This window comes from Delphinapterus leucas, chromosome 6, assembly GCF_059928025.1.
Source record: "Delphinapterus leucas isolate spDelLeu-1000000601 "Yukka" chromosome 6, BTC_Dleu_Yukka2, whole genome shotgun sequence".
Classification (NCBI taxonomy): Eukaryota; Metazoa; Chordata; class Mammalia; order Artiodactyla; family Monodontidae; genus Delphinapterus; species Delphinapterus leucas.
Genome location: NC_143134.1, coordinates 119,942,589 through 119,967,028, shown reverse-complemented (window position 1 = coordinate 119,967,028; position 24,440 = coordinate 119,942,589). Strand labels below are relative to the sequence as shown.

Sequence of the window (24,440 nt, the reverse complement as noted above, 5' to 3'; positions counted from 1 at the left end):
TGCTTTTTATTTTGACAACTGAGAACTTTACTGGGGGCCAAATAGAGACACTACACAGATGCAGAGCCAGGTCAGAGGTGACCTCCTCAGCCCTGAGCCCCAGCTCTGTGGGAAGGACGGTTTGCACAGCATGGAGGGGAAAAGTGACAGCTCAGGGTGGGAGGGGTCGGTTCACACCCCCTTTGCCCACCCATAGCCTGAAGCCAGGGAGCCCAGGTTTGGGGGCGGTTCAGGGCAGGCTCCACAGTGCCTGGGGCACTTGGTATGGCCCTGACACCCTTCCTGGGCCTCAGTGTCTCCATGTGTGAAAAGAGGCCGCTGGGCCCACCATGACCTGGGTAGGTGCCCATCTCCAGGTTCCAGTCCCCACTGACCCCTGCCCATCCAAGCCCCGAAGCATCCTGTCCTGTCCCAAGTGCCCAGCGGGGACTCATGGTCCTTTGGGGGTATGTGTGGCCCGAGCAGCTCTGCCTTCCTTTCTCAACCCTTCTGTGAGCCGGGCCCAGGGCTGGGTGCTCTGGGTGCTCTAGCTTTAATCCTCACACCTGTGCAAGGTAAGCATCATCCCCATTTTATAGAGGGGGAAACTGAGGCTCAGAAGGGTTCAGCGACTTGTCAGTGCCGGAATTTGAACCCGGGGATCTGACTCCCATGTGTGTGCTCCTCCCTCGAGACCACCCTGCTCAAACCGCCACCCCAGCCTGTCCCTGAGCCCCCTCGGCCCTCCAACCACGTGACCTCGACAGAGGAAACGCAGGGAGGCTTCTGTGTTTTGGGAAGTGATCGCACTGGCCATGGCAGCTGGGGGTGGTGCCAGGAGGCAGGAGAGCACTGGGCAAGTTCAGGACCAACTCCAGGCTCCAGGAGGAGCAGGTGGGTTGGAGCAAGGAAGTGGGGGAGGACGCCTCACGTTGAGGGAGAGCTTTGGGGGCTACTCAGGGGCTGGGGGGGGCCTTGTTCCCACCATACCCAACATCCGGGTCAGGTGGGACCCACGGAGTCCGGCCGAGGTGGACCTCAGACAACACAGGCTGCCGTCCAGCACAGTGGGATTTGACTCTGTTAAAAAAAGAAAAAAGCCGGGCTTCCCTGGTGACACAGTGGTTGAGAGTCCGCCTGCCGATGCAGGGGACACGGGTTCGTGCCCCGGTCCGGGAAGATCCCACATGCCGTGGAGCGGCTGGGCCCGTGAGCCATGGCCGCTGAGCCTGCGCATCCGGAGCCTGTGCTCCGCAACGGGAGAGGCCACAACAGTGAGAGGCCCGCGTACTGCAAAAAAAAAAAAAAAAAAAAAAAAAAAAAAAAGCCAACCCACCCCTGGGCCTGCCGCTTCACCAGTCCAGCCTCCCTCCAAGGTTGGTGGGTGCCCTGCGTTTCTGTTTTCCAGAGGGTTCTCTGCTCTGAGGCCACTGCAGCCTGGGTTCCAATCCTGACTCTGCCACATCCTACCTGAGTGACCTTGGAGAAATGACTTTTGCTCTCTGAACCTCAGTCTCCTCACCTGTAAAATAGGGGTAAGGTCGTCATAAGGATTCAGCGAGATGAGGCAGGTGGAGGACTTAGGAAGTCGTAACCCACCGCACCCCGCCCCCAACCCAAGTCATGAGTCGGACGTCAGTTCCATGGAGAGGTTGGTCTCTGAGAGGTCAGGAATGATAGACAGAAATCGAGGGGTAAAAAAAGAGATGATACGGATTCTCTACAAACCCCTTCAGAAATATAGAAGAGGCCAGCTTCACCCTGACAACCGAAGCGGACACAGACAAATCGAGGAAACAACACAAACACCCCCCATGGATAGAGAGACAAAGATCTCTCTCTATCCAACGCAAAGCAGTGATATTTAAAAAAGGCAGTGCATCTTGACCACTTGGGATTTACCCCAGGTACGCAGAATAGGTTTACCATTGAGAACCAAATATTATAATTCACCGTAAAAAAGTGGGAGTGGCTGTTGGCTTCGATCACCAAAGCGCATTAACTACGTCTGAGGGAGCACACACACTCCGCGTCTCCGGTTCCATCACTGGGGCCCTCTCGGCTGTCACCCCACCTCCCGCCGCCTGCCCGCCTCCGCCCAGGGTCTCTCCAGGAATGGGTGTGACAGCGGGTTCCTCCCTTCCTCCCCGGCTCTGCTCTTGAGGGCTCCCCCAGGGGGTCCGTCCAGGATGGCAGGGTGGACCCTGCGCCAGGTGCCCAGGTAGGGAGTATCCCTGAGTCACACATGACCCGACAGGGGCCACTGCCATCCCTGTCTGACGGATTAGGACACCAGGCTTGGAGAGGGCATGTGACTGCTGTGTCAGTGCTGGTGCTGAGCCCAGGGCTCCAGCACCTGGTGTTGCTGACACCTCGCAGGACAGGATGCCGACCGCCTCTCCAGGGAGACTTTTCTCCTCATCAGTTGTTAGGCACTTGGATTCCAATGCCCACCCTGCGCTTAGGGGGTCTGCTGAGAGCCCTCCATTCTTCAGAAACCCCCTCCTCATCTTAAAGGCTCCAGAGACCACCACCCACCCCTGCAGAGACAGAGGCCCTGGGGACCCGCTGGGGATGTGGGCCTTGGAGGGCAGCAGCCCGTCCCCAGCCCAAAGCTGGAGCCGGATTCACCCTGGATGATGGGTTCCCGGATTCCCGAGGGTCACCCCTCCTGCTCAGCGTCTCATGGACGCGCTGCCCAGGAGCATCTATGGGAACGGGCAGAATGTATTTTGAAGACTCTGCAACCAGCCAGTGTTCAAGGTCGGAGGTTGGGGGGTCTTCATTGTGGTGGCCCAGCCGGGTCTGGCATCCCCGAGCTCCTTTAGCGAAAAGACAAGGTGCAGACCTCCTGCACCCCCAGCAGGGCTGGACGCAAAGGAGGCTCCAGAGAGGAGCCTTGGAAGGGCGAGCAGGGGCGGCTTGGGTCCTACCTGCAGGGGCATCGGTCTTGGGGGACCATGACCCCTGAGGGTGTGGGATCTGCAGCGGGAGGGGAAGGTATTCAGGCCTGAGGGCTGGGCCTGCAGAGGGCTCTGGGCCCAGGAGATCCGATGCCCTTCATCGTCAGCAGCAGCTGGACCCTCGGATGCGACTGCGCTATATACCCCTGTCCTGTCCCAGTGGGGCGGCTGGGAGAGGAAGTTGTCTTTCCCCCGAAAGGATCCTGCGTGTTATGGGTTGAACTGTGTCCCCGCAGAAGATGTTGGAGCCCTCACTCCCAGTATCTACGGACATGACCTTGTTTGGAAAGGTCCTTTGCAGATGTGATTAAGATGTTAAGATGAGGTCATTCTGAGTAGGGTGGGCCCTAATCCAATAGGACTGCTGTCATTATAAGAAGAGAAGACGGGGACTTCCCTGGTAGCCGAGTGGTTAAGACTCCGTGCTCCCAGTGCAGGGGGCATGGGTTCGATCCCTGGTCGGGGAACTAAGATCTCACATGCCGCACCGTGTAGCCAAAAAAAAAAAAGAGGAGGAAGACACAGACGCAGGCAGCATGCCCCGTGACGACAGAGGCAGAGGTTGGAGTGACGTGGCCACAGCCAGGATTGCCGGCCACCACCGGAAGCTGGACGAGGCGGGGAAGGATTCTACCCAGAGTCTCAGAGGCAGCGTGGCCCTGCAGACACCTTGAATTTGGACTTCTAACCTCCAGAACTGAGAGAGAACACACTCCTGTTGTTTTAAGCCACGCGGCTGGCTGTGGTTCCTCCTTATGGTAGACAGGAAACGAACCCACCCTCTGTCGGTGCTAATGTCTACCTCACCCTGAGCCCACTTGTCCTGGTAGCGACCACTTCCTTGGGGGCAGGGTCTGGGTCAGCGGGGAGTGAGAGGGTCTTGGCCCCCAGGGGAGAGCCCCTCAGCACCACAGTGAGGGCTTTTTCCAAACAAATCACGACCCAGGCCCTGGGCAGGGTGGCCAGTGCAGGGCCTGGGGATGGAGGGAGCCCCAGCAGGGCTTCTCAGGGAGAAGGGACCAGGCAGCCTGGAAACGCCTAGGAGCCCATTGCCCCCTGACCACCTGACACCGTGGCCTGACTGGGGGTAAAGAAATCACTCCCCACCCCCATGTTAACAGGGACTCTCCCACCTGGAATCTTGCATCAAACGAGGAAAAAGAACACACAGGAGAGGGCCTGTTTGCACATCACCTGTATTGTCACATGAAGTGCACGTCCAGAACGGCTGACTTGGAAACGACCTATTAGGTCACACGGAGTCCGGCCCCTGGGGGCCAAAGCGGCACCGATGCCCGTGGGCCCTGGGCTTTCCACAGGCGGTGGCACAGACACCTGGTCTCCCCGGGCTCTGGGGCCCAGCGCTGGGAGAGGCCAGCTCACGCCTCAGGCCCTTCCGCTCCTGGGCTGCATCTCCCAAAATGCGTCTGGGGAAATGCGGTTCCCTGGGGCGGGGGTTAATAGCTGTTCCTTGAGAAAAGGGTTCTGTAGTCAGATAAGTTTAGGAAACATGGATTAAACAAGATTCCACGGAAGCTCTTCTACAGGACTTTTGCCTTTACGACAATCCCAGCCCTTGTGAATGTCCAAGAGTGTGTAGCATTTCCCAAAGTTATTTGACCACAAGACCATTTCTCTTCCCAGCGTGTCTTGTAGGCTGGTGTCTGGTGGGGCGCCCTTTGGAAAGCGTTGCCCTAAGCTATCGATGACCATTAATGGCACCTGTGTTGGGTGGTGGGTTGTGGGCATTTCGCTGGGCGGTGTGCTGTGGTCAGGTGGGCACAGCCAGGAGCTCAACAGTCGTGATGGTGAAAGGACAAGATGAGACTCGGCCCCTCTCCCGCCATCCCGGTTCTCACCTGGTACCTCCAGAGCAGAAGCGGAGCAGGGCTATCCGCACGGCTGGGCCCCAGTCCGTCCACAGAGGGACTCAGGGTCTGATTGAAGGAGCAGGGGGCACCCAGCATGATGGGAGGGACGTGCCAGTCACTGGTGGGCCCACCTGAGGTCACCAGCCTCCACCGGCCCACGGGGAGATGGGCTGGGGCTGCCTGGTCCCCCCTCCCCTGCCAGCCCTATGTCCTCCTGCTGCCCCTCGGGCCACCCCCGGCCCCGGAGCCGCAGATGAACGGCTCACCAGGCGGAGATGAGCATCTGACAGGTGTTGGAGGACATCCAGACCAGCTCGACCAGGCGGAACTGGAAGTAGCCGATGACGAAGCCAGAGAGGACGTCGGTGATGTGGTGGCGGCCGATCATGACCCGAGACAGGCCCACACAGAGGGCCCAGAGCACCAGCAAGACGCGCAGGGGCACCGCCAGCACCAGGTGGCTGAGGAAGAACTTGGATACCATGGCCGCGCGGCTGGCGTGTCCGGCGGGGAAGGCGTAGATATCCATGGTGAGGTAGTCCAGGAGGCTGGGGCTCGTCTCAAACGGGCCGCGTCGCTTGATGAGCTTCTGCACGCCAGCCACCGTCATGATGTCCAGGAGCAGGGCTGTGGGCAGGAGAGAGAGGCCCCGAAGGCCATCAGCGCCGCCTCCGCGTGCTCTCCCCCCGCTGCGCCCGGGCTTCCTTCACTTGAACCACGCGGGCCTCCGAGCAGGTTCCCACCTCGGGGCCTTTGCTTGTGCTGTTCCCTCTACCTGGAAGGCCCTTCCCTGGGGTATCCGGATAGATAAAAGTGCTGAATGAGAGAGTGGCGATCAGGGGTTTTGTGGGCCACTGTGGGCCCGTCGGAGGATCTCATCCTGACAAATGGGGCCCTGGGCTGGTGGTTTTTCTCAAAGGACTTCACTGAAGCCCCCGCCAGTCCCCAGAACAGGGTGTTACCATCGCCATCTTTTTTAAGTTGAACTGAAATTCACGTAACACACAATTAACTTTTTTTTTTTTTTTTGCGGTACGCGGGCCTCTCACTGCTGTGGCCTCTCCCGCTGCGGAGCACAGGCTCCGGACGCGCAGGCTCAGCGGCCATGGCTCACGGGCCCAGCCGCTCCGCGGCACATGGGATCTTCCCGGATCGGAGCACGAACCCGCGTCCCCTGCATCGGCAGGCGGACTCTCAACCACTGCGCCACCAGGGAAGCCCCACAATTAACTATTTTTAAGTGCGCAGTTCAGCGGCATTTAGTATATTCAGTGTTGCGCAACCGTCACCTCTATCGAGCTCCAAAAAGAAACCCAGTTCCCATCAAGCAGGTGGTCCCTGTCCCCCCCTTCACCCAGCCCCTGGCAACCACCAGTCTGTTTCCTGTTTCTATGGATCCGCCTATTCTAGACGTTTCATGTAAGTGGAATCAGACAATACGTGACCTTCTGCGTCAGGCTTCTTTCACGTACCGTAATGTTTTTGAGGCCCATCTATGTTGTAGCAGGTATCAAAACTTCATTCCTTTTTTTATGGCTGACTATTATTCCATGGTCTGGACCTGCCACAATTTGTTTATCCATTCGCTGCTGATGGAATCTGGGTTGTCTGTATATTGGCTGCTGTGAATAATGCTGGTATGAACATCTGTGTACGAGTATTTGTGGAGAACCCGTTTTCCACTCTTTTGGGCACATCCCTACGGGTGGAATGGCTCCATCATGTGTTAACTATGTATAATTTGTTTTTTCTTTTGGCTGCGCCTCGTGGCTTGCAGGATCTCAGTTCCCCGACCAGGAATTAATTGAATCCGGGCCCTCAGCCATGAAAGCTCCATGTCTTAACCACTGGACCGCCAGGGAATTCCCTATGTAAAGTTTTTTGAGGAGCCACCAAACCGTTTTCCATGGCAGCTGTACCATATTGTCCTCATTTTACAGAAGACAAGACGAAGCCCTGGAGGTTGGAGCACCCCTGCCTGCTCCTCCTTCTTTCTGGATGTTTCCCTTTCCCTCCCTCTGACTTCTCCGTCATTGCCAGGCCTCAGCCTAAACGTCACACCCCCAGCGAGGCCTTCCCTGCCCTCTAGACAACCCACGCTCTCCTCATGGCACTTACCCAGCCGCAACTAAGGAAGCCGCTGGGTGGTGAGAGGTTTGGGGTTAACCCCTCACTTCCTCCCCACCACCATCACTTCACAGAAGGGGGGTCAAGCCAAATCTATTCTGTTCGTAGGCGTATGCCCAGGGCCAGACACAGGACGGCAGTCTCCAAATGTTAGCTGAGTCGCTGGCCTGGGGTGCGGAGCCAGAGGGGCGGTCTCCTTTCCCATTTGGGGAGCTTGGGGGAGAACTGGATCTCTGTCCGTCCTGTTCACCACCACCCCGCTGTGTGGCCTTGGAGAGGCTACTCTGCCTCTCTGTGCCGTTAGACGAAGGCCCACGCCAAGGGCCCACTTTCATCCAGCTGATCACAGTGGCACCCGGTCGGCCAAAGTGGGGGCTTGCGAGTGCCACAGAGACCTGGGTTCGAGTCCCAGCCTCGGAGCCTCCTGACTGTGACCTTGGACAAGTCGTCTAACTTCCCTCACCTGTAACAAGGTATCCCAAACACCTGCCAGACGGGGTCTGACACAGTGCCTACAGGGTGACTGACTGTCCTGGGTTTGCCTGGGACACAGGGGGTTTCTAGGACATAAGAAGTTCAGGGCTAAAACAGGGAAGTCCCAGCAAACCAGACGAGGTGGTCCCCCCAGGTGCCTGGCACACCAGGAGGGCCAGAGAAGGGAGGAGGATTATGACCAAATTCCAGTTCAGTGCAGCCTGGCTCTGGGAACTTTCCTGGAAACTTTACAGGAGATACCGAAACTGTTGGCCTGCAACCCCTGTTGCTCAGAAATGAAAAAAAACCCCAAAAAACAAAAAAAAACCTTTTGGGAAAAAAATGACACAATAGATGTTCACTGTAGAAAATTTACAAAATAGAAGACAAAAATAAGATTTTTAAATCACCTGTAATCCTGCCACCCAGAGGTAGCCACCTTTCCAGAACCTTCTTTCCATCTATAGAGCGTAGATTTAATAAGAGCTGTAACGTGCTCTACACACAACGTTCTGTAACCTGCTTTTGAAAGCTGCCGGGTCACACCCCCCGGGACACCCATGGCTGCAGCGTCCGAGGTGCCCTGGCTTATTTACCTGACGGTCCCAGTGTTGGATGTCCACACTGCTCCCGGGAAACACTGCGCTCCCTGGTCAGTGCAGAACTCTCTTCCTGCCCTCTGCAGGGTTGCTGCTTGCAGTCTGGGCTCTTGGTTTGGGATTTGAAGCCCTGGCCTCCCCAGGGCCTGCCCCTCTCACTAGCCATAGGGCCAGCTGACGTTCGCCCACCCTGGGATGTGCCTGAGCGGCCACAGAAGGGGCAGAAGCAGGAAATGGTGGATGGAGAGGCTGCCAGGCCATGAGGGGAGGAGCCTAAGGGAGGGAGGGAACCTTGTTCCACACCCCGCCCCGTATTTCCACGGCAACTTGTTCCCGGGAGCCAGGCCTCCCAGCCTGCATGCTGCTGACCCAGGTGGAGGCCAGGCTCAGGCTGGGAGCCATCTGGAGCCCGTGGGGGGGGCGGGGGGCGGTCACAGTCCCAGCAGGAGGGAGGGACCAACAGGGCAGGTGAGAGCTGGAGGGAGGCGGCTGCACCTGACCCCAGGGACCCTGAGGCTGACGCAGCAGCCCAGGCAGGAGGCCAGGCTTTTGAAAGTTGCCCCTCCCTCACCTTGTGACAGGCTCTCTCCACCTGGGGAGGAGGCAGTTCACAGGTGGGGGGTTAAACTTGCAGGTTTCAGAGTCACAGGTGGGGTTCAAGTTCCTCTGCTCATTAAGAACAAGTCCCTTCACCTGTCAGAGCCTCCGTCTACCCACCTGTAACAGGGGTTATCACAGGATGAAATGAGCTCCTTAGCGTCTGCAAAGTATTTCGAACAGCCTGGTATGTGGAGGTTGATGCCACAGCTGCTGTTATTACTCCTAAGCCCCAGCCTGGCCTGACCCAGGTAAGCAACTTAAGGCTTTCAGACCCTGGAGGCTGGGTGTCATCAAGCAGGGGCATTGGTGAGAGGGTTTCCTTCTCTGAGGTCTTATCAGCATCAAAATGATGTGGCCCAGGGCTCCCCTGGTGGCGCAGTGGTTGAGAATCCGCCTGCCAATTCAGGGGACACGGGTTCGAGCCCTGGTCTGGGAAGATCCCACATGCCGCGGAGCAACTAGGCCCGTGAGCCACAAGTACTGAGCCTGCGCGTCTGGAACTTGTGCTCCACAACAAGAGAGGCCGCGACAGTGAGAGGCCCGCGCACCGCGATGAAGAGTGGCCCCCGCTTGCCGCAACTAGAGAAAGCCCTCGCACAGAAACGAAGACCCAACACAGCCATAAGTAAATAAATAAAATAAAAAAAAAAAATGATGTGGCCCAAATTCCGAGACCCTCACCACCTGGGGGAAAGCCAGAGCATCCTGGGCCAGGGTCTGGAGCGGGCTAATGGGGGCCAGGATCAGGCCCTAAGGCAGATCAAACCATGACACTAGCCACTGGGAGGTGTGGGTCATCTATCTAATTGGTGACCAAGTTTCTCAGCCGAAAACCAGGGCTCGGCAAGTTGGCAAGTTCTTGCCGATTTAAATCTGCCTTCCCAGACGAGTGTAAACCACAGCAGAGGTGCCCAGAGAAAGCTGCTGGGTTCGGGAGGAAGGTGGGAGGGAGGGGCAGCATCGTGCGTCCACGGGCTGCCCAGGGGGGAAGACATGCTCAGGGCCTCGCTCCCGCGTGGTGGCTAAAGGCAAGGCGGGCTTGTACCTTGGCCTCCCCAGGTGTCCCACTGCTCCTCGTGGGCTGTCAAGACCCACAGGCCAAGAATGAGCAAGACCCACACCTTTCAAACTGTTTTAGCAGCAAAACATGTTTCCCCAACGTAAGTGTACACAGAGACTCAGTATATGAGCAGATGAAAGAGGCCTCCGCGTGGCTGAAGCTGGGGGGTTGGGGGACCCTCCCCTGCCTCCTCGAGAGGCCTCTGGGGCTGGCTGTGTGCCGTGACTTGAGAACCCCACATCTGGGCCTTTGGGAATCTGCTATTTCTGGCCGGCTCTGTCCCTCGCGGCCATAATGAGGTGGGGACCGCCCCACTGCCCTGGGCCTCTCGGGACCATCGGGTCAGCCTGGCTGTCCGGCTGGCCTGGCCCAGCCTGTGCTTGGTTCATTCATTCACTTGAGCTGCAGGTCTTGGGCCTCGCTGGTTCCTGAGTATGGCAGGCAAGGGCCAGGCCTGGGGCTGGTGAACCAGGCTGGCAGGGTGCCATGTGGCTTGGGCGGTGAGGGTGGGGAAGATGTGCAGTCGTTAACACAGGGGCTCCTTTCAAGGTGTGGCGCGCCCACAGCCTCTCCCCACATCACACTGCCGCTCTCTGGTTCTGAGAGTTGGGTGTAGAAGAGGCCGTGGGGGGACGGCTCTCCAGCAGAGCTGGTGGCCCCCGGGGGCCTCGCCGCTCCACTCACAGCCCCTCCCCCCACTCCCGCAGGCTGCTCGCACCCCCTCCAGCACCACGGCCAGCCCTCGTGTGACTCTGATTCTGACACTGTCAGCGCATAATCTGGGGCCCAGAAATAGAAGCAAATGGCCCCGTCACTCAAGGCTCCGTGAATTCCACTCACACGGCCTGTTGAGCTCCCTGACCTACATTCCCTCCTGGAATGGGAGGGGGGCCGGGGGCCCCTGTGGGGAAAGGTCCTCTTGGCAGCAAGCTCAGGGGCCAGAGTCAGGAGGAGCCGAAGCCACGCCACCTGCGCCGACTTGCTGTGTGACCCGGGCTGCTCACCTACCCTCCCTGGGCCTCAGGGCAGAGGCTGCACACCTGGGCTCCAGGATCACAGACCGGCCTCAAGGTCGACTGCTTGTGAATTTCATGACCTTGGCACGTCCCTCCCGCTGAGTTTCTCCCTTGGTTGATAAAATGGGGATCATTCCAGAAGCTACTCTGAGGGCCGCCTGGGCTGCAGGGCTGGGCCCCATCACCTCTCATGCCTTCCCTCCCAATAATCTCCACTCTCCACCCCTCTCACGGAGCGGGGGGCTGAGATGCCTGAACCCTCCTTGCAGGAAGCACACCCATTCTCAAGACCCTGCTGTGCTGCCTTGGTGCCCACTATTCTCTCTCAGCCTGGCTGGGGGGCTGCCAGAACGACCCCTCATGGCCCCTCACGCTCAGCTGCTTCCCCTGAGATGTGCTCCATGGGACCAGCTCGGCAGCAATAAGGCTGGGCTAGGGGTGGGGGAGGGGTAGCTATGGGCCCTGCAAAGAGCAAAGACAGAGCCAATACCTCTTACTGGCTGGGGCTGGGAGGAGGGGGTCCCAGCTCTTCTGGCCTCTGATCCCCCATTCTGGCCTCTCCGGGAGTTGGGGAACCAGCCCGGTAGTGCTGTGGGGGTGCTGTAAATCGGTCTAAACTTTCTGAAAGGCATCTGGCTTCAGACTCAGAAGTCTTTCCAACAGGCCTCCCTTGACTCAGGCCTTCCATCTGTAAGACTATCTCCTTGGGAAGTAATTACGGATGTGCCCCACATCAAGGATGTCCACTGCAGCGTTCTTTTGTAACACTGAAAACCCCAAACCAACCCAATGCCCTTGAGTCGGAGACAGATGGGAGACACCGCGGCGGAGCTCCCTGGGGCCACTCTGGGGCGAATGATGAAGCTGACGTGTATTTATAGCCACCGAAGGATAGCTACAGGGTTTAAGTGGAAAAGGCCAACGACCAAACTGGATTTACAGTATGATGCTGTTTTTGTAAAATAAGATGTTAATGTGTTTATACAGAGAAAAAAGTCTGGAAGGTACCACGCTAAATGTTAACAGTGCTTCTAGCTGGGTGGGTTGATGAGGGCGATTTTTGGTGTCTTTCTGTAATTCTGCATTAAAATTCTTCTTACCATGAAGGTGCATGACTTGTGCACATTTAAAAAGAGTTATTTTGGGCTTCCTTGGTGGCGCAGTGGTTAAGAATCCGCCTGCCAGTGCAGGGGACACAGGTTCGAGCCCTGGTCCAGGAAGATCCCACATGCCACGGAGCAACTAAGCCCGTGCGTCACAACTATGGAGCCTGCACTCTAGAGCCCGCAAGCCACAACTACTGAGCCCGCGTGCCACAACTACTGAAGCCCGCGCACCTAGAGCCCGTGCTCCGCCACAAGAGAAGCCACCTCAGTGAGAAGCCCGCACACTGCAACGAAGAGTAGCCCCCACTCGCTGCAACTAGAGAAAGCCCGGGCGCAGCAACGAAGACCCAACACAGCCAAAAATAAATAAAATAAGTTAAAAATAAAAGAGTTATTTTTATAAAAAGACAAAGTATTGCATGATTCTGCTTTTATGAGGTCCCTAAAGTAGGCAGATTCATAGACAGAAAGTAGATTAGAGGTTGCCAGGGGGTCTGGGGAGTTAGTGTTTAACGGGTGCAGAGTTTCAGTTGGGGAAGACGAAAGAAATTCTGGAGATAGATGGTGGGGACAATTGCACAACGATGTGAATGTACTTAATGCCACTGAACTGGACACTTAAAAATGGTGAAAATGGTGAATTTTATGTCATGTGTATTTTAGCCTGGAGGGACCATTTCGCTGAGCCCCGCTGAGATGATGAGAAGTGAAGCTGGGGGGAAGGGTGGAGAACGTCCTACCTCTGCGGAGCTGCGCTGGTGTCTCCAGCAGGAGGGCTCCTGACCGTGAAGGTTTGGGATCAGAGTCTAAAGATCCATCAATTAGGGACAGGCTATGCAGACCTCCTGGAGGGCTTGTCACCTAAGCTGTGCCCGAGAGCAGGGGCCGGTGGGCTGGGATGGGAAAGCTGACACAACAGATTATATGGAGGGTGGGTGAGCAGGGGCTCGGGGGGAGGGGATGCTGTGAGATGCTTGGGGCGGGTGGGGGCGGCGCTGCCAGGCTAAGGGTGCAGGTCCTGGTTTCTGAACCCCTCGTGCTTGGTGTGAAGGGAGGAGTGGGGCCGAGATGGGAGGTTCATAGCCCAGAAGGCCCAGTAGGGCCATGAGGATGAGGCCAAGCTGGGCAAAACGCCACAGGAGGTCATTTTAGAAGCATATGATATGCTAGTTTGGGCGCAGAGAAAAATCCAGAGGCCCATGACCCAAACTGCAACGGAGGTTATTCCTGGGGAAAGGGCTTAAGGGAAACACTCACTTTTTTCATCACCTGTCGTCGTCTGAATTTTCCTTACCGTGAGGATGTACAGTGAAAAGGTGCTCAACATCACTCATCATTAAGGAAGCACAGATCAAAACCACAATGAGATACCACTTTTCACACCCATCAGGATGGCTGTTATATAAAAAGAAAAGTGCTGGCAAAGAACACTTGTGGAGAAATTGGAGCCCTTTTGCACTGCTGGTGGGAATGTAAGATGGTGTAGCTGCTGTAGTCTGGGGGTTCCTCAAAAAATTAAACATAGGATCCAGCAATTCCATCCTGCTTCTATACCCAAAAGAAGTGAGAGCAGGGACTTGAACAGATATTTGTACACCCATGTTCATAGCAGCATTATTCACAATAGCCAGAAGGTAGATGATAGATAAACAAAATGTGGTCTGTCCATACCATGGAGTATTACGCAGCCTTAAAAAAGAAGGAGACGCTGACGCCTGCTACGACATGGATGAACCTTGAGGACAGGCTGCTAAGTGAAATAAGTCAGACATTAAAAGACAAATACTGTATAATGCTATTGATATGAGGTCCCTAGACTCGTCAGATTCATAGCAACAGAAAGCAGAATGGTGGGTGCTGGGGGCTGTGGGGAGAGGGATGGGGATTTAGTGTTTAATGGGAGCCGAGTTTCAGTTTGGGAAGATGGAAAAGTTCTGGCAATGTGAATGTACTTAATGCTAGTATACACTTAGAAATGGTTAAAATGGTAAGTTTTATGTTATGTCTATTTAACCAAAATTTAAAAAATGACATAGAAAAAAAAAGAATGTATAGTTTTTATAATCAGGGACATCTCGATAAAGATTCTTTTATAGATCATGGAAATAAGACATGGAAGCCATTTTCCACCAAGGACAGGCCCATGGGGGAACCAGGATGGGCTTGGTGAACGGGGATGGCCTGGGTCCCCTGTCACCTGGCCCCCGTTGGGATCATCAAGTCGGGTGTTGCAGGGGAAGGACAAAGGAGGGGATCAGGTCATCTCACAGGTGCCTAGAGCTTGGAGGGGATCTGGAGGGACCCTGGACCTGGGACTTCTTTTGATGCTGGCAATGGCGATGAGGATGGTGATCATTGATGCCCAAGCATCAACTGGCATTCGTATGAGCCATGCACTTTCGTGTAATGCTTCAGGAAGTGTCCCAGCAGCCCACTAGACAGATGAGGAAAATGAGGCTCAGAGAGGCAAAGTCATTTGCCCCGGTTCCCACAGCTGGGCCAGGATTTGCACCCAGGTCCGGCCAACTCTGGAGCCAAGCTTGTGCCAGCTGCCAAGATCCCTTCTGGCTTTGACGTTTCCAGAGTCTAGGCAGCACAGCGCACCCTTGGGGAGGAACGCAGGGACCAGAGCAGAGAACTTCCCCCCGGCCCAGCTGGGACTCTTCCCGGGTCCAGTGTTTGCAGCTCCATTTCCCGAGGCTCCTGAGTTTTCCGCTTTGGGGCCGAGGAGAGCCCAAGTGCCAATTGTATAGGGGAAGGGCTCTGCCCTCAGGACTCTGCTGGGTGCCCTGGTGCTCAGAGCAGGGCGGGTGGGACCAGGCAGGGCCCCCTCATCCCTCAGGGCTCTGCAGCTTCCATGTCTGCCTGCCACCCACTGTGCTAAGTGCTTTACCAGCTCCCCTTGAATCCCCACCACAGTCCTGAAGCCCCATGTACAGATGAGGAAACTGAAGCTCAGGGATGGGAACTGACTTGACCAGACCGAGTAAGGGTCGGAGTGAGGACCCGGACAAAGTGAGGACAAAGTCCATTCCAACCTCAGAGCTCCAGGATTGAAAGGCTGCTCAGGCCCCCAAAGACGAAAGAAAAGACAGATCTGTGCACAGTCTGTGCTCCACGGATGGTCTTTCTCCCCTGGGCAGGGAGTGGTATGGGCAGCTCCTCTTGGCAGGTCAGGTCAGAGCTGTGGGATTAACCCGCCTTGGCTATTTGCAGCAGTTTACAGGGTCCGCATCCCCACGCAATGCCCCAGGCCCACAGACCACCCTGTCTGTTCTGAGCAGCTGCTCTGTGCCAGGCTCTTATCTCTCTGTCATGTCGGTACGTGGATGTGCCAGCAAAGGTGCTGGTAAAAGAGAAAACTCTTCCCAGGTGCCTCCTCGCTACTCACAAGCTTCAGCGTGGATTGGGTGGTAAGCCCGACCTGCAGACGGATGGTGGGGGGGGGCAAGGGGTTTGCAGCCTGGAGGACTTGGATTTGCTTCCCAGATCTACCACTTACGGGCATGTGGGGGTGGGCAAGTCCCTTGACCCCTCTGAGCCTCAGTTAACTCTGTAAAGTGGGTATATTAATATTTACATTACATGGTCATTAAAAAGATTTTAAAATCATGAAATACAGGACATTCATGGCATAGTACTTGGTACATGGTGAAGCGCAATAAATGATGATTTTAAAAACTTAGAAATGACTGTCCTTCTTATTCAAGAAGGGAGGCACCGAGAACTTTGCTCTTCACCCTATGAAGCAAACTCCTTTGTGTCCCCAGAATCTGGTTGCTGGAAAGAGCCAGAAGCCTCATCTTAACAAATGTTAAGATGTTAAGAGTTGTTCCCAGCTCTAGTCCTGGCCCCATCAATGACTAGCTACGTGGCTGTGGACAAATCATCTCCCTGTAGAAGTGATGATGTGGTTTATGCAAAACCGGGCACGTAGTAAGCGCTGAGCAAGTTATGAACACAGCTTCACCACCTCCATCATATTACGTGGAAGGAATGTGCAGACAAGGTCTAGGGAGCAGGTTTGAGGGGAGGCTCAAGGATGCTTTCCCACCCCCATCCTTGGGCACCTGACCCCCAACACAGTTTTCTTGAGCTACGGCTCTGTGTCAGGCTGCAGCGGGCACCGGGGAAACTGTGGGTAATGAGACCAGGGTTCTGCCCCCTGCAAACACCCGGCCCAGCACCTGGGCCACCTTGCTCTGTCCCTCTGTCCCAAGCCCAGGGCATGTTGCTTGAAAAGAGCACAGGCCTGGATGTCAGGTGCAAATCTTCAGACCTGGTGCAAATCTCCCGCTCTGAAGCTTTGGCCAGGTTGCTTTATTTACAGGAGCCTCAGTCTCCTAATCTGTAAAGTGGGAATGGTAATAGCACCAGTCACATGGGACTATCTGGCATAGTAACAAGTAATGTAAATCATTTAGGAATAAGAACAAGAAAACGCTGATGGTACCAGACCCAGCCATCTCCTGCACGAGGAACTGCTGTTCTCCCCTCCCTACATCCCACCCACAGAGTGTCCACCCCAGATGCTCTGAGACCTGAGTGGGGAGTCACACTGTATTGCAACTTCCCCTGTGATGGCAGCTCTCAGTGGCCCAACACACACCCCTTTGGAAGTGGGACCCCTTGTCAGTGCTTGCTTAGCCTGAGCCATTCCCCCGCCCCCCACTTGTGCCCCAGATCGTGGCTGTGCTGGGAAGGGCCAGGAGATCAACATGGCCCACCGTGGAGGGTGGCAGCATTGGGTCCCCGAGCACCTGGGGGGTCTGGAGGTGGCTGGAGGGTGGGCCGCATGGGGGCTGGGCATCACCTCCTGGAGAGAGGGGAAGGCCTGCTTTCCACATGGCGCCCACGTGGCACCTGGCACAGGGCAGAGCTCAACTGAAAGACGCTGGTGACAAAGACTCTGCAAAAACAAACCAAAGCTCACCAGGCCCTCCTCTCCTCCAGCGACTCACCCAGGGAAGCGGTACGTAAGGACTCCAGGAGGCCACGAGTGGGTGGGAGCCCCAGACTGGACCCCTGCACCCCCAGGCCCTGTGGGAGGATCCTGAGCGGCTTGCAGGGTCCCTGAGCCAAGCAGGGGGTTGATGGGAGAAGCTCACAAGTGCTGCCTGCAAGCAGCCTAGGAACTCAAGGACCCCAGCCTATGGGATGGGGTGTTACAGGGTTAGACACCTCACTGCAGAGCACCCGCCAGACTCCTGGCCACTTCCCTCGAGGTCACGGCCTCCAGCACCCCGGTTCAAGCTGCTTCTGGGGCGGCGGTTCAAGCTGCTCCTTCCCCAGAGCAGGGCCCTTCCTCAGAAGTTCCCGCTGGGGCCCCGCATTCTCAAGGCCCTCACTTTGCAGGGGGCTGTCATCCGGGCATCCTCAGCTCTCTCTTCCCCAAGCCGGAGGCTTGCCTGTTTCTGGGGCACCCTCCCTGCCTAACCTCATTAAATTGTTCCAGTCGGTTTCTGAGGGCCCCGCTGGTCCTGCTGGGGTGGGCTCCCTCCCCGGGCCTGGCGGGGCGGGTGGTGGGCAGCGGGCACACTCACCCAGAAGTAGGTTCATGAGCACCTCCTGGCCGGCCAGCGTGCTGCTTTTCACCAGGCAGAGGATGGTACCCCCGATCCAGGGGATGCCGTGGCCTGTGATGCCAATGAGCTTGACCATGGAGCGGGCGCTGGCCCAGGACGCGGCCCGGCCGGCGCACACCCCCAGGCGCTTGGACATGCAGATGTCAATGGCCAGCAGGGAGTTGAAGGCGATGCCCTTGAAGGAGGGGTTCAGCTGCATGCAGTCCTCCTCGGGCAGCTGCTGAGACTGGCGCCGCTCGCGGGCCCCATCGCCAGGGCATGAGGGCTGTGCCGAGGGGCCCGAGGCCTTCCTGCCCGAGCTGCGGGGCTCCGGCCCCTTCGGGGGCTGGTTCAGGGACAGGAACTCGGCCCGGTTGAGGACGTTGTTGCGGTCCCGGGCCCGGGCCCGGCTCTGGGAGGCAGGCATGGCGACAATCACCCAGCGAGGGCCGGTGCCAGCCTGGCTGTGAGGCCCTTCTCTCCAAAGACGGAAGCCTGGAGCCTCCGTTGCTCCCGGCCTCCCCTCCTGCTCTGCGACAGCTGTTAAATATAGAGTGCGGGACTGCACATGGCTGCTTACCTCCGGCTGCCACCAGGCTCCCAGGGAATGTCAGTGCCAGCTGGGCAGCCAATCGAGCCCCCCAGTGCGGGCCAGCGCCAATGGAGCCACCCAGGAGGTGGACACGTCCACAGCCGCAGCCTGGCTGCCTCGGGCCTGGGCTATTTAAATCTTCCAATGGCTCGCTCCCGGGGTTTGGGGGACTCTGGGAAATGTAGTCCTCCTGCTGCTCTGGCCTCGGCTGTGCCCCAGGCCAGAGGCCTAGATGGGGGCCCCCGACTCAGCCCTGCTTTGACCAGCTTCCCTCTGAGCAGGCCAGACCCCTGCGAGCCAGGCCCGCCTGACCCACTGGCCTGGACAGCTTGGACCTGGTCCCATGGACTAGACGGTGGAGTCTAGGCCAAAGGCCTCTCCGGACACCAGATGGAGTGAATGACGTCACTGAAGGCATCACTCTGGGTCCTCTGGGGCTGGGCCCAGCCCCTCCCCTCTGTGACAGCATTTCATTAAGCTGGCAGGCTGGGCTTTTTCATTTTCAGTCAGTCTTGAATGGGCCTCCAGTGCATGACCGTTCAATCAAATGGCAATCTGTAAGATTCGATTTCCATTAGAGGGAGGGGTAGTTAATTGGTTGGTAATGGATCTGCCCCTCGGAGGTGGCCTCCGCTGCCCGGAAGCTTTGCGAAGGACAGGATCACTTAAAGCAGCTTCAGGCAACCCGTAACTAGTTCCCGAGCTCCTGGACCTGTGCTAGGTGCCTGGAACACTGCAGCGAGTGGAACACATCGCATGCGTCCCCGTCCCCGGGAAGCTCACAGTTCAGCGGGGATTAAACGAATGACACGTGTGAATAATTGCAAGCGTGCAGATGTGTTGCAGGATCATAGAACAGGGTTCCGGGCCTGGCCTGGGAGTTGTGGAGGGCTTTCCCCCGGAAGGAAAGGCAGGTGAGAGGCCCTGGGCGAGGGAGAGCCTACCTCCTGCCCTCCTGCGAGGTCTGGGGGCCCGTGTGGCAGTACATGGACTGAGGGGGCAAGAGAGGCTGCAGACCCAGAGAGGGGCAGACCACGAGGGCCCAGCCGAGGATTTGGGGTATGAGTCTGGCCTCCCTGACTGCAGAAACCCAAAGTCTCCACAGCCCTTTTAGGGCCGACTGGGCCCGGGCTCAAAGGGAAGCCACTGGTTTAGGGCAAGCAGCAGAGTCAGGGGTGAACGCCCTGGTCTCATGATTTGCGGCACCCAAGGCCTGTCTGCCCAGCAGGGATGAAGGCGGGAGTCCTTCCAAGCGTGGAGACCCCCGTGAAGCCCCAGGCCCACCCCACAGCCTCCCAGGGACCAGGGCCAGAGCCTCCCAAGGACAGGAAGCTGCCTGGGGTGGGAGTGAGTGCTCTGTGGTCACAGGGCACCAGCCTGGGGGCTCCAGGGTCAGAGAGATGAGGAATAACCTGGGCCTTTGCCACCAACTAGCTGTGGGAACTCAAGCAAGTCACTTGGCCTCTCTGGGCCTAGTTTTCTCCTCTTGTAACATGGGAACACTAGTGCCCACCTTCCAAGAGCTGTTGTGAAGTCAGTGAGATGATGTTTGTAAAATGCTGAGAAGGGTCCCTGCCACATAGTGAGCCTTCAGGCCTATGGGTTAGGAATTGATCCTATTTAACAAACAAGGCAAAGTCCTCTCTCCCTCTGAGTGCCCCCTTCAGAAGGACTCACCCCCAAGGTCTGGCCCCTACTCCGTACCTGGCTGGTGTGAAGCCAGACACCAGGAACCCTCAGTCTGGGGTTCCTTGTGGACTCCCTGGCACTTCTCTTCCAGAGTGTTCCCCTCAGAACATGCACCCACAGAGACGGACGTCCCAGACTGTGTCACACCCCTCCCTCTTGGGTGTGGCCAAAATGACCTGTGCCGTCTCATCCTGGACCCTGGACAGATGCACATGAAGATGTGCACAGAATGCATGGGTAGTGGGCAGTGTCCTGTGCTCTCTATTTGCTTTAGTTTATTGACACCATATAACCAACCTTCCTGTGAAGTCAAGACATCATCCCCACTTTACAGACAAGGAAGCTGAGGCTCAGAGGGGTGAAACCCAAAAGAGGTGAGGCCCAACTCCCAAGAAGTCCCTGGGGTGGGATACAAGGGCCTCCAGACTCAGATGCCTCAGGCCACAGGGACCTGGATGTGCCCACTTAGCTGTCCACCAGGGCACTCACCCCACTCTCCCTGGGTGGGGCCCATGACCTGGGCTGACCTCAGGAGGGGAGGAGGAGCCCAGCCCAGAAAAGGGCTATTAATACACAGAGGTCTGTGTCAGCACTTTGGCCTGGCAAGAGCTGCTGGCAGGTTCTGAGGGCTACAATGGGCTCCATGCTGGGGAGGGCCATGGAGTCCGACTGGACTTTGGCCTAGGAGTGGTGAAAAGTGGGCTCTGGGCTGGGACAACCCTGGGTTCAAACCCCTCAGCAACCTCTACCTTAGTGACCTTAGGCAAGTCCTGCTAGCACTCCTGGCCTCTGTTTCCCCCTCAGGGGGCTGGTGAGAGCCACTCACTCAGACTGAGACCTTCTCCTCCATCTGTAAGTCAGGGTGACCTTGTTCACACCCTCAGACAGCTGAGAAGCAGGCACCATCCCTTTATGAGCACCTACCATAGCCCACACAGTCCCACTTCTCAAGAGTCTTAGAATTCATTCATTCATTGAATTGATGCTTTCATTGATCTCTTGCTGCAGTTTAGTTGGGGAGATAGGATAAACACCCATGAAATAGCTAGCCAGTTTATAAAATAATATACTTTTACCGATAGCCTTATTTTTTCCTTACTGTCAAAATGTTATGGTCTTACTGCAATAAATTCAATAAATACAGATGATCTTGATATAATCCTACTGTCTGGAGACCACCACTGTTAACATGAGGGTGGTCAGGTTATAAAGGGATTCTCACTTGTCTCATTTCCAATTATTGAAATGTTTTATGACAACCAAGTATTACTTTAATAATCAGAAAGAATATCTATTAAACAAACTATACCTATGTATATTATATATATAAAGATATATGCTTTTAAAAGATGATTGTATTATATATCCTTTAAAAAATAACCTCCCCTTTTCACTTAACAATATAAACCAGCTGGGACTTCCCTGGTGGCGCAGTGGTTAAGAATCTGCCTGCCAATGCAGGGGACATGGGTTCGATCCCTGGTCCTGGAAGATCCCACGTGCTGTGGAGCAACTAAGCCCGTGCGCCACAACTACTGAGCCTGCTCTCTAGAGCCTGCGAGCCACGACTCCTGAGCCCGTGAGCCACAACTACTGAAGCCCACGTGCCTAGAGCCCATGCTCTGCAACAAGAGAAGCCACCGCAATGAGAAGCCCACGCACCGCAACGAAGAGTAGCCCCCGCTTGCCGCAACTAGAGAAAGCCTGCGTGCAGCAACGAAGACGCAACGCAGCCAAAATTAAATAAATAAAATAAATAAATTTATGAAAAAGAAAAAAAAAGACCCAATGCAGCCAAAAATAAATAAACAAAAAAAATATGTATAAACCTGGCAATGTCTCCATGACAACCCATCATTTTTTGATGGCTGCTTGGCATTTTGTCATGTGGATGGGCCATCCTTTATGTAAGCAATTCCCTATTATTAGACATGTAGGTTGTTTGCATTTTGTGACTATTTGAAACTATTATGGCCTAGCTATCCTTCTATATACACCCCTGTGCACTAAAGCAGGATATAAATAAGTGGTTAAAGTGGCAAGTACCAAATAAAAGTGTGTTTAGATGCAACCCCATGAAGTCCAGTGGGTCATCCTGAGCCACCTACTGCAGCGCCCAGACCTGAAAGAGCAGCACAGGGTCGGAGACACTTCCAGCCAACATGGCAAGTCTAGCCACACTTTTCCTGGGTTTGTTAGAGTTGAGGAAGAGAAGGCTAGAGTGGTGACATCACCTGTGAGGCCCCAGAGCTGGTCAGGCAAGGCCAGAGTTAGGATGTGGGCTGGCTGGTCCCTGTAACTCTGAGCCTGTGGGCTGTCTTCCTGGCCAGGTATCCCACAGCTTCTCCGTTTCCTGTCTGCTTGACCTCATCTTTCACTCACTCATTCGCTCACTCACTCCTGGAACACTTTTTAAAAAACATTAATTATTTATTTATTTTTGGCCGCGCAGCACGTGGGGTCTTAGTTCCCCGACCAGGGATCGAACCCACGCCCCCTGCACTGAGTCTTAACCACCGGACCACTGGAGGTCCCTGGAATACTTTTTGAGGTCTGCTGTGTGTCAGGCCCTCTCCCCATGCAAGGACCAGTGGGAAGTACAAAGATGGCTCTGAGGTGGCCCCACGCGTGCAGACCTCCTGGCCTGCCCTGAATCACTGCCCCACCTGGCCCCAGGTCCACATCACCTCCCTATTGTAGCACTGTCCACTGTTGAGAGAGGGGTGTGGTATGCAGTGAAGTGACTCAGGCCTCAGTCTAAAGCCTTGCCCCAAGCATTTGGATACACTGCCTATCACTTGAAAGCAGGAGAGGTTTTCTGGCAGCATCCTGGGACGTAGAGCCATTTGGACACTGTAGTCACTTGTGATTTGTGGTCTTTAAATGTCTAAGATAGGCTGACTACTACTACTGAGCACATTTATCATTAACTTGTACTTAACACTGCTCCGTGCCAGACTCAGAGATACGTGCGTGTCTCAACAGTCACTGCAACTTCATAAACAGGCTTTTAGTCCCCGTGGTACACACGAGAACGCCAAAGCTCAGAGGTTAAGGGATTCTCTCTGGACCATGGAGTCAGCCAGCGAGGTACCCCGGGATTGAGACATCACCCCAACTCCCCTTACCCTCTCCCTCTCTTTTCCTTTTTCCTTGGCCAGTTTCTTTTCTAACATGCCATACACTTATTTATTCTGTGTGTGCTCAGGGTCTGTGTCCTCCTAGCAGAGTGTCAGCCCACGAGGCAGGGTCTGTTGTCTATTTGTTCCTTTGTGGGGCAAGGTGCCCAAGGAGTGCGTGGCACCTAGCAGGCATTCAATAAATATGTATTGAATGAATGGCTGTCTGATTCTGAAGCCTGGACTCTGATCTACTACAAACCTTGCCATCAAAGACGATGGCCAAGAGGAGTCGGGTTATTTGGGGTAATGACCCCAAAACAGGAGGGGAAGGGGTGTGAAGCTCCACTCTGGGGAGACGCACAGCTGGAGGGGAGAGCAGGGAGGGGCAGCGGCGGGGGGTCCCTGCCAGGACGGCGAAGCAGCCCTGAGAAAAGCATTTTTCGTCACCGCCTCCCCACCCCGCCGGCTCCCACCCCGGATCGCTTTGTCAGTTCGCATTTCTAAGGCCGCTCCTGGGTTATTTCGGTCGGGAAACCTGATCCTTCTCCGGGTTTATTTTAGCACCTTGGAGAACTCCCAGCGCCGCACCCGATCCCGGGCCGCACCCAGCCTGCTGACGCCGCCTCCGTCCCCGTTCTGCCCGGGCGGCGGGGCGCGCGGGGGGCCCCGCCGGAGCAGCCTCCGGGGCGCGGCGCCCGCGTCCTCCCGCATCTGCGGCGCGCGGGACAGTGATGGGGGGCCCGAGGATGCTGCGGGCGGCGCGGGGGCGGCGCCAGGTGACCGGGGTGGGCGGCGGGAGGGCGGGCACCTGCTCTCACTGCCCCCGCCGCCGGACCCGGGGCGCCGCTGAGCCTCCGCTCCTCGCCTGGGGGGACGGTGGTGCGTTCAAGAGGCCGTCCCGGGAGGAGCAGGCGTTTCTCGCTCAGAACTGTGGCTCCGACGGGGAAGCGGGGCCAGAGGGACCGCCCTTGTGAGCCAGGCTGGGAGAAGCAACCCCTCCCCCGCCCGTCCTGACCCCGATTTGGCCCTGGATCTCCATCCCCCAGGCACATTAACGATCCCCTCCAGCCCCAAAATAACATCCAACACACCCGCGTGCACAGACATGCACACTCACACACGCTCCTACATCCCACCCACTCACACCCACAAACGTGCTCACCTCCACTCACAATCACACACACATCCATACATCTGCACGGACACACACTCTCACCCACAGACACACACGCTCGCATCCACCCTCACAGACACACGTGAACACGCGCCATCGGGCACACTCACACAGACATGCACTCACACAACCAGAACACAAACGTGTCCTTCTGTACTCACACGCCTCTCACATACACCCTCCATACACAATATACACACACTCCCTCATCCACACCCACACCACTTGTGGTCACTCACACCATTACACACCTCATACACACACACACATGGACACACGTACATACACCTTCCCAGACACATAGACACCACCCCCCCCAAGCAGTCACACACAACTGCCGCATGTACCCTCACACACAGACATCACACTGTCACACACACATCATCACACACTCATCTACACACACGTTCACCAACACACTCTAACTGCCTCACACAACGTCACACCCCTCACACCCCTGGAACACATGTCCTTCCCCCTCCCCTCCCCAAGCTCAGTACTGGA

The 24,440-nt window shown here is 56.3% G+C and overlaps 1 protein-coding gene across 1 annotated transcript; it reads right to left on the bottom strand.

Moving 5' to 3' along the window:
• Positions 1-1,054: 1,054 nt before the first annotated feature.
• PLPP7 (phospholipid phosphatase 7 (inactive)) lies at positions 1,055-24,437 on the bottom strand. The gene is made up of 2 exons (XM_022578432.2): positions 17,339-24,437; positions 1,055-5,440 (listed from the first exon to the last, which is right to left on the bottom strand). Exons 1-2 carry the CDS (start codon positions 17,784-17,786, stop codon positions 5,076-5,078), a joined length of 813 nt encoding a protein of 270 aa, XP_022434140.2. The 5' UTR covers positions 17,787-24,437; the 3' UTR covers positions 1,055-5,075.
• Positions 24,438-24,440: the final 3 nt, after the last annotated feature.

Coding starts and splice junctions, on each gene's coding strand:
- PLPP7 (XM_022578432.2), bottom strand. CDS start 17,786: ATGCCTGCCTCCCAGAGCCGGGCCCGGGCCCGGGACCGCAACAACGTC. Junction 5,441..17,338: donor GCTCATGAACCTACTTCTGG/GTGAGTGTGCCC, acceptor TCCTGCCCACAG/CCCTGCTCCTGGACATCATG.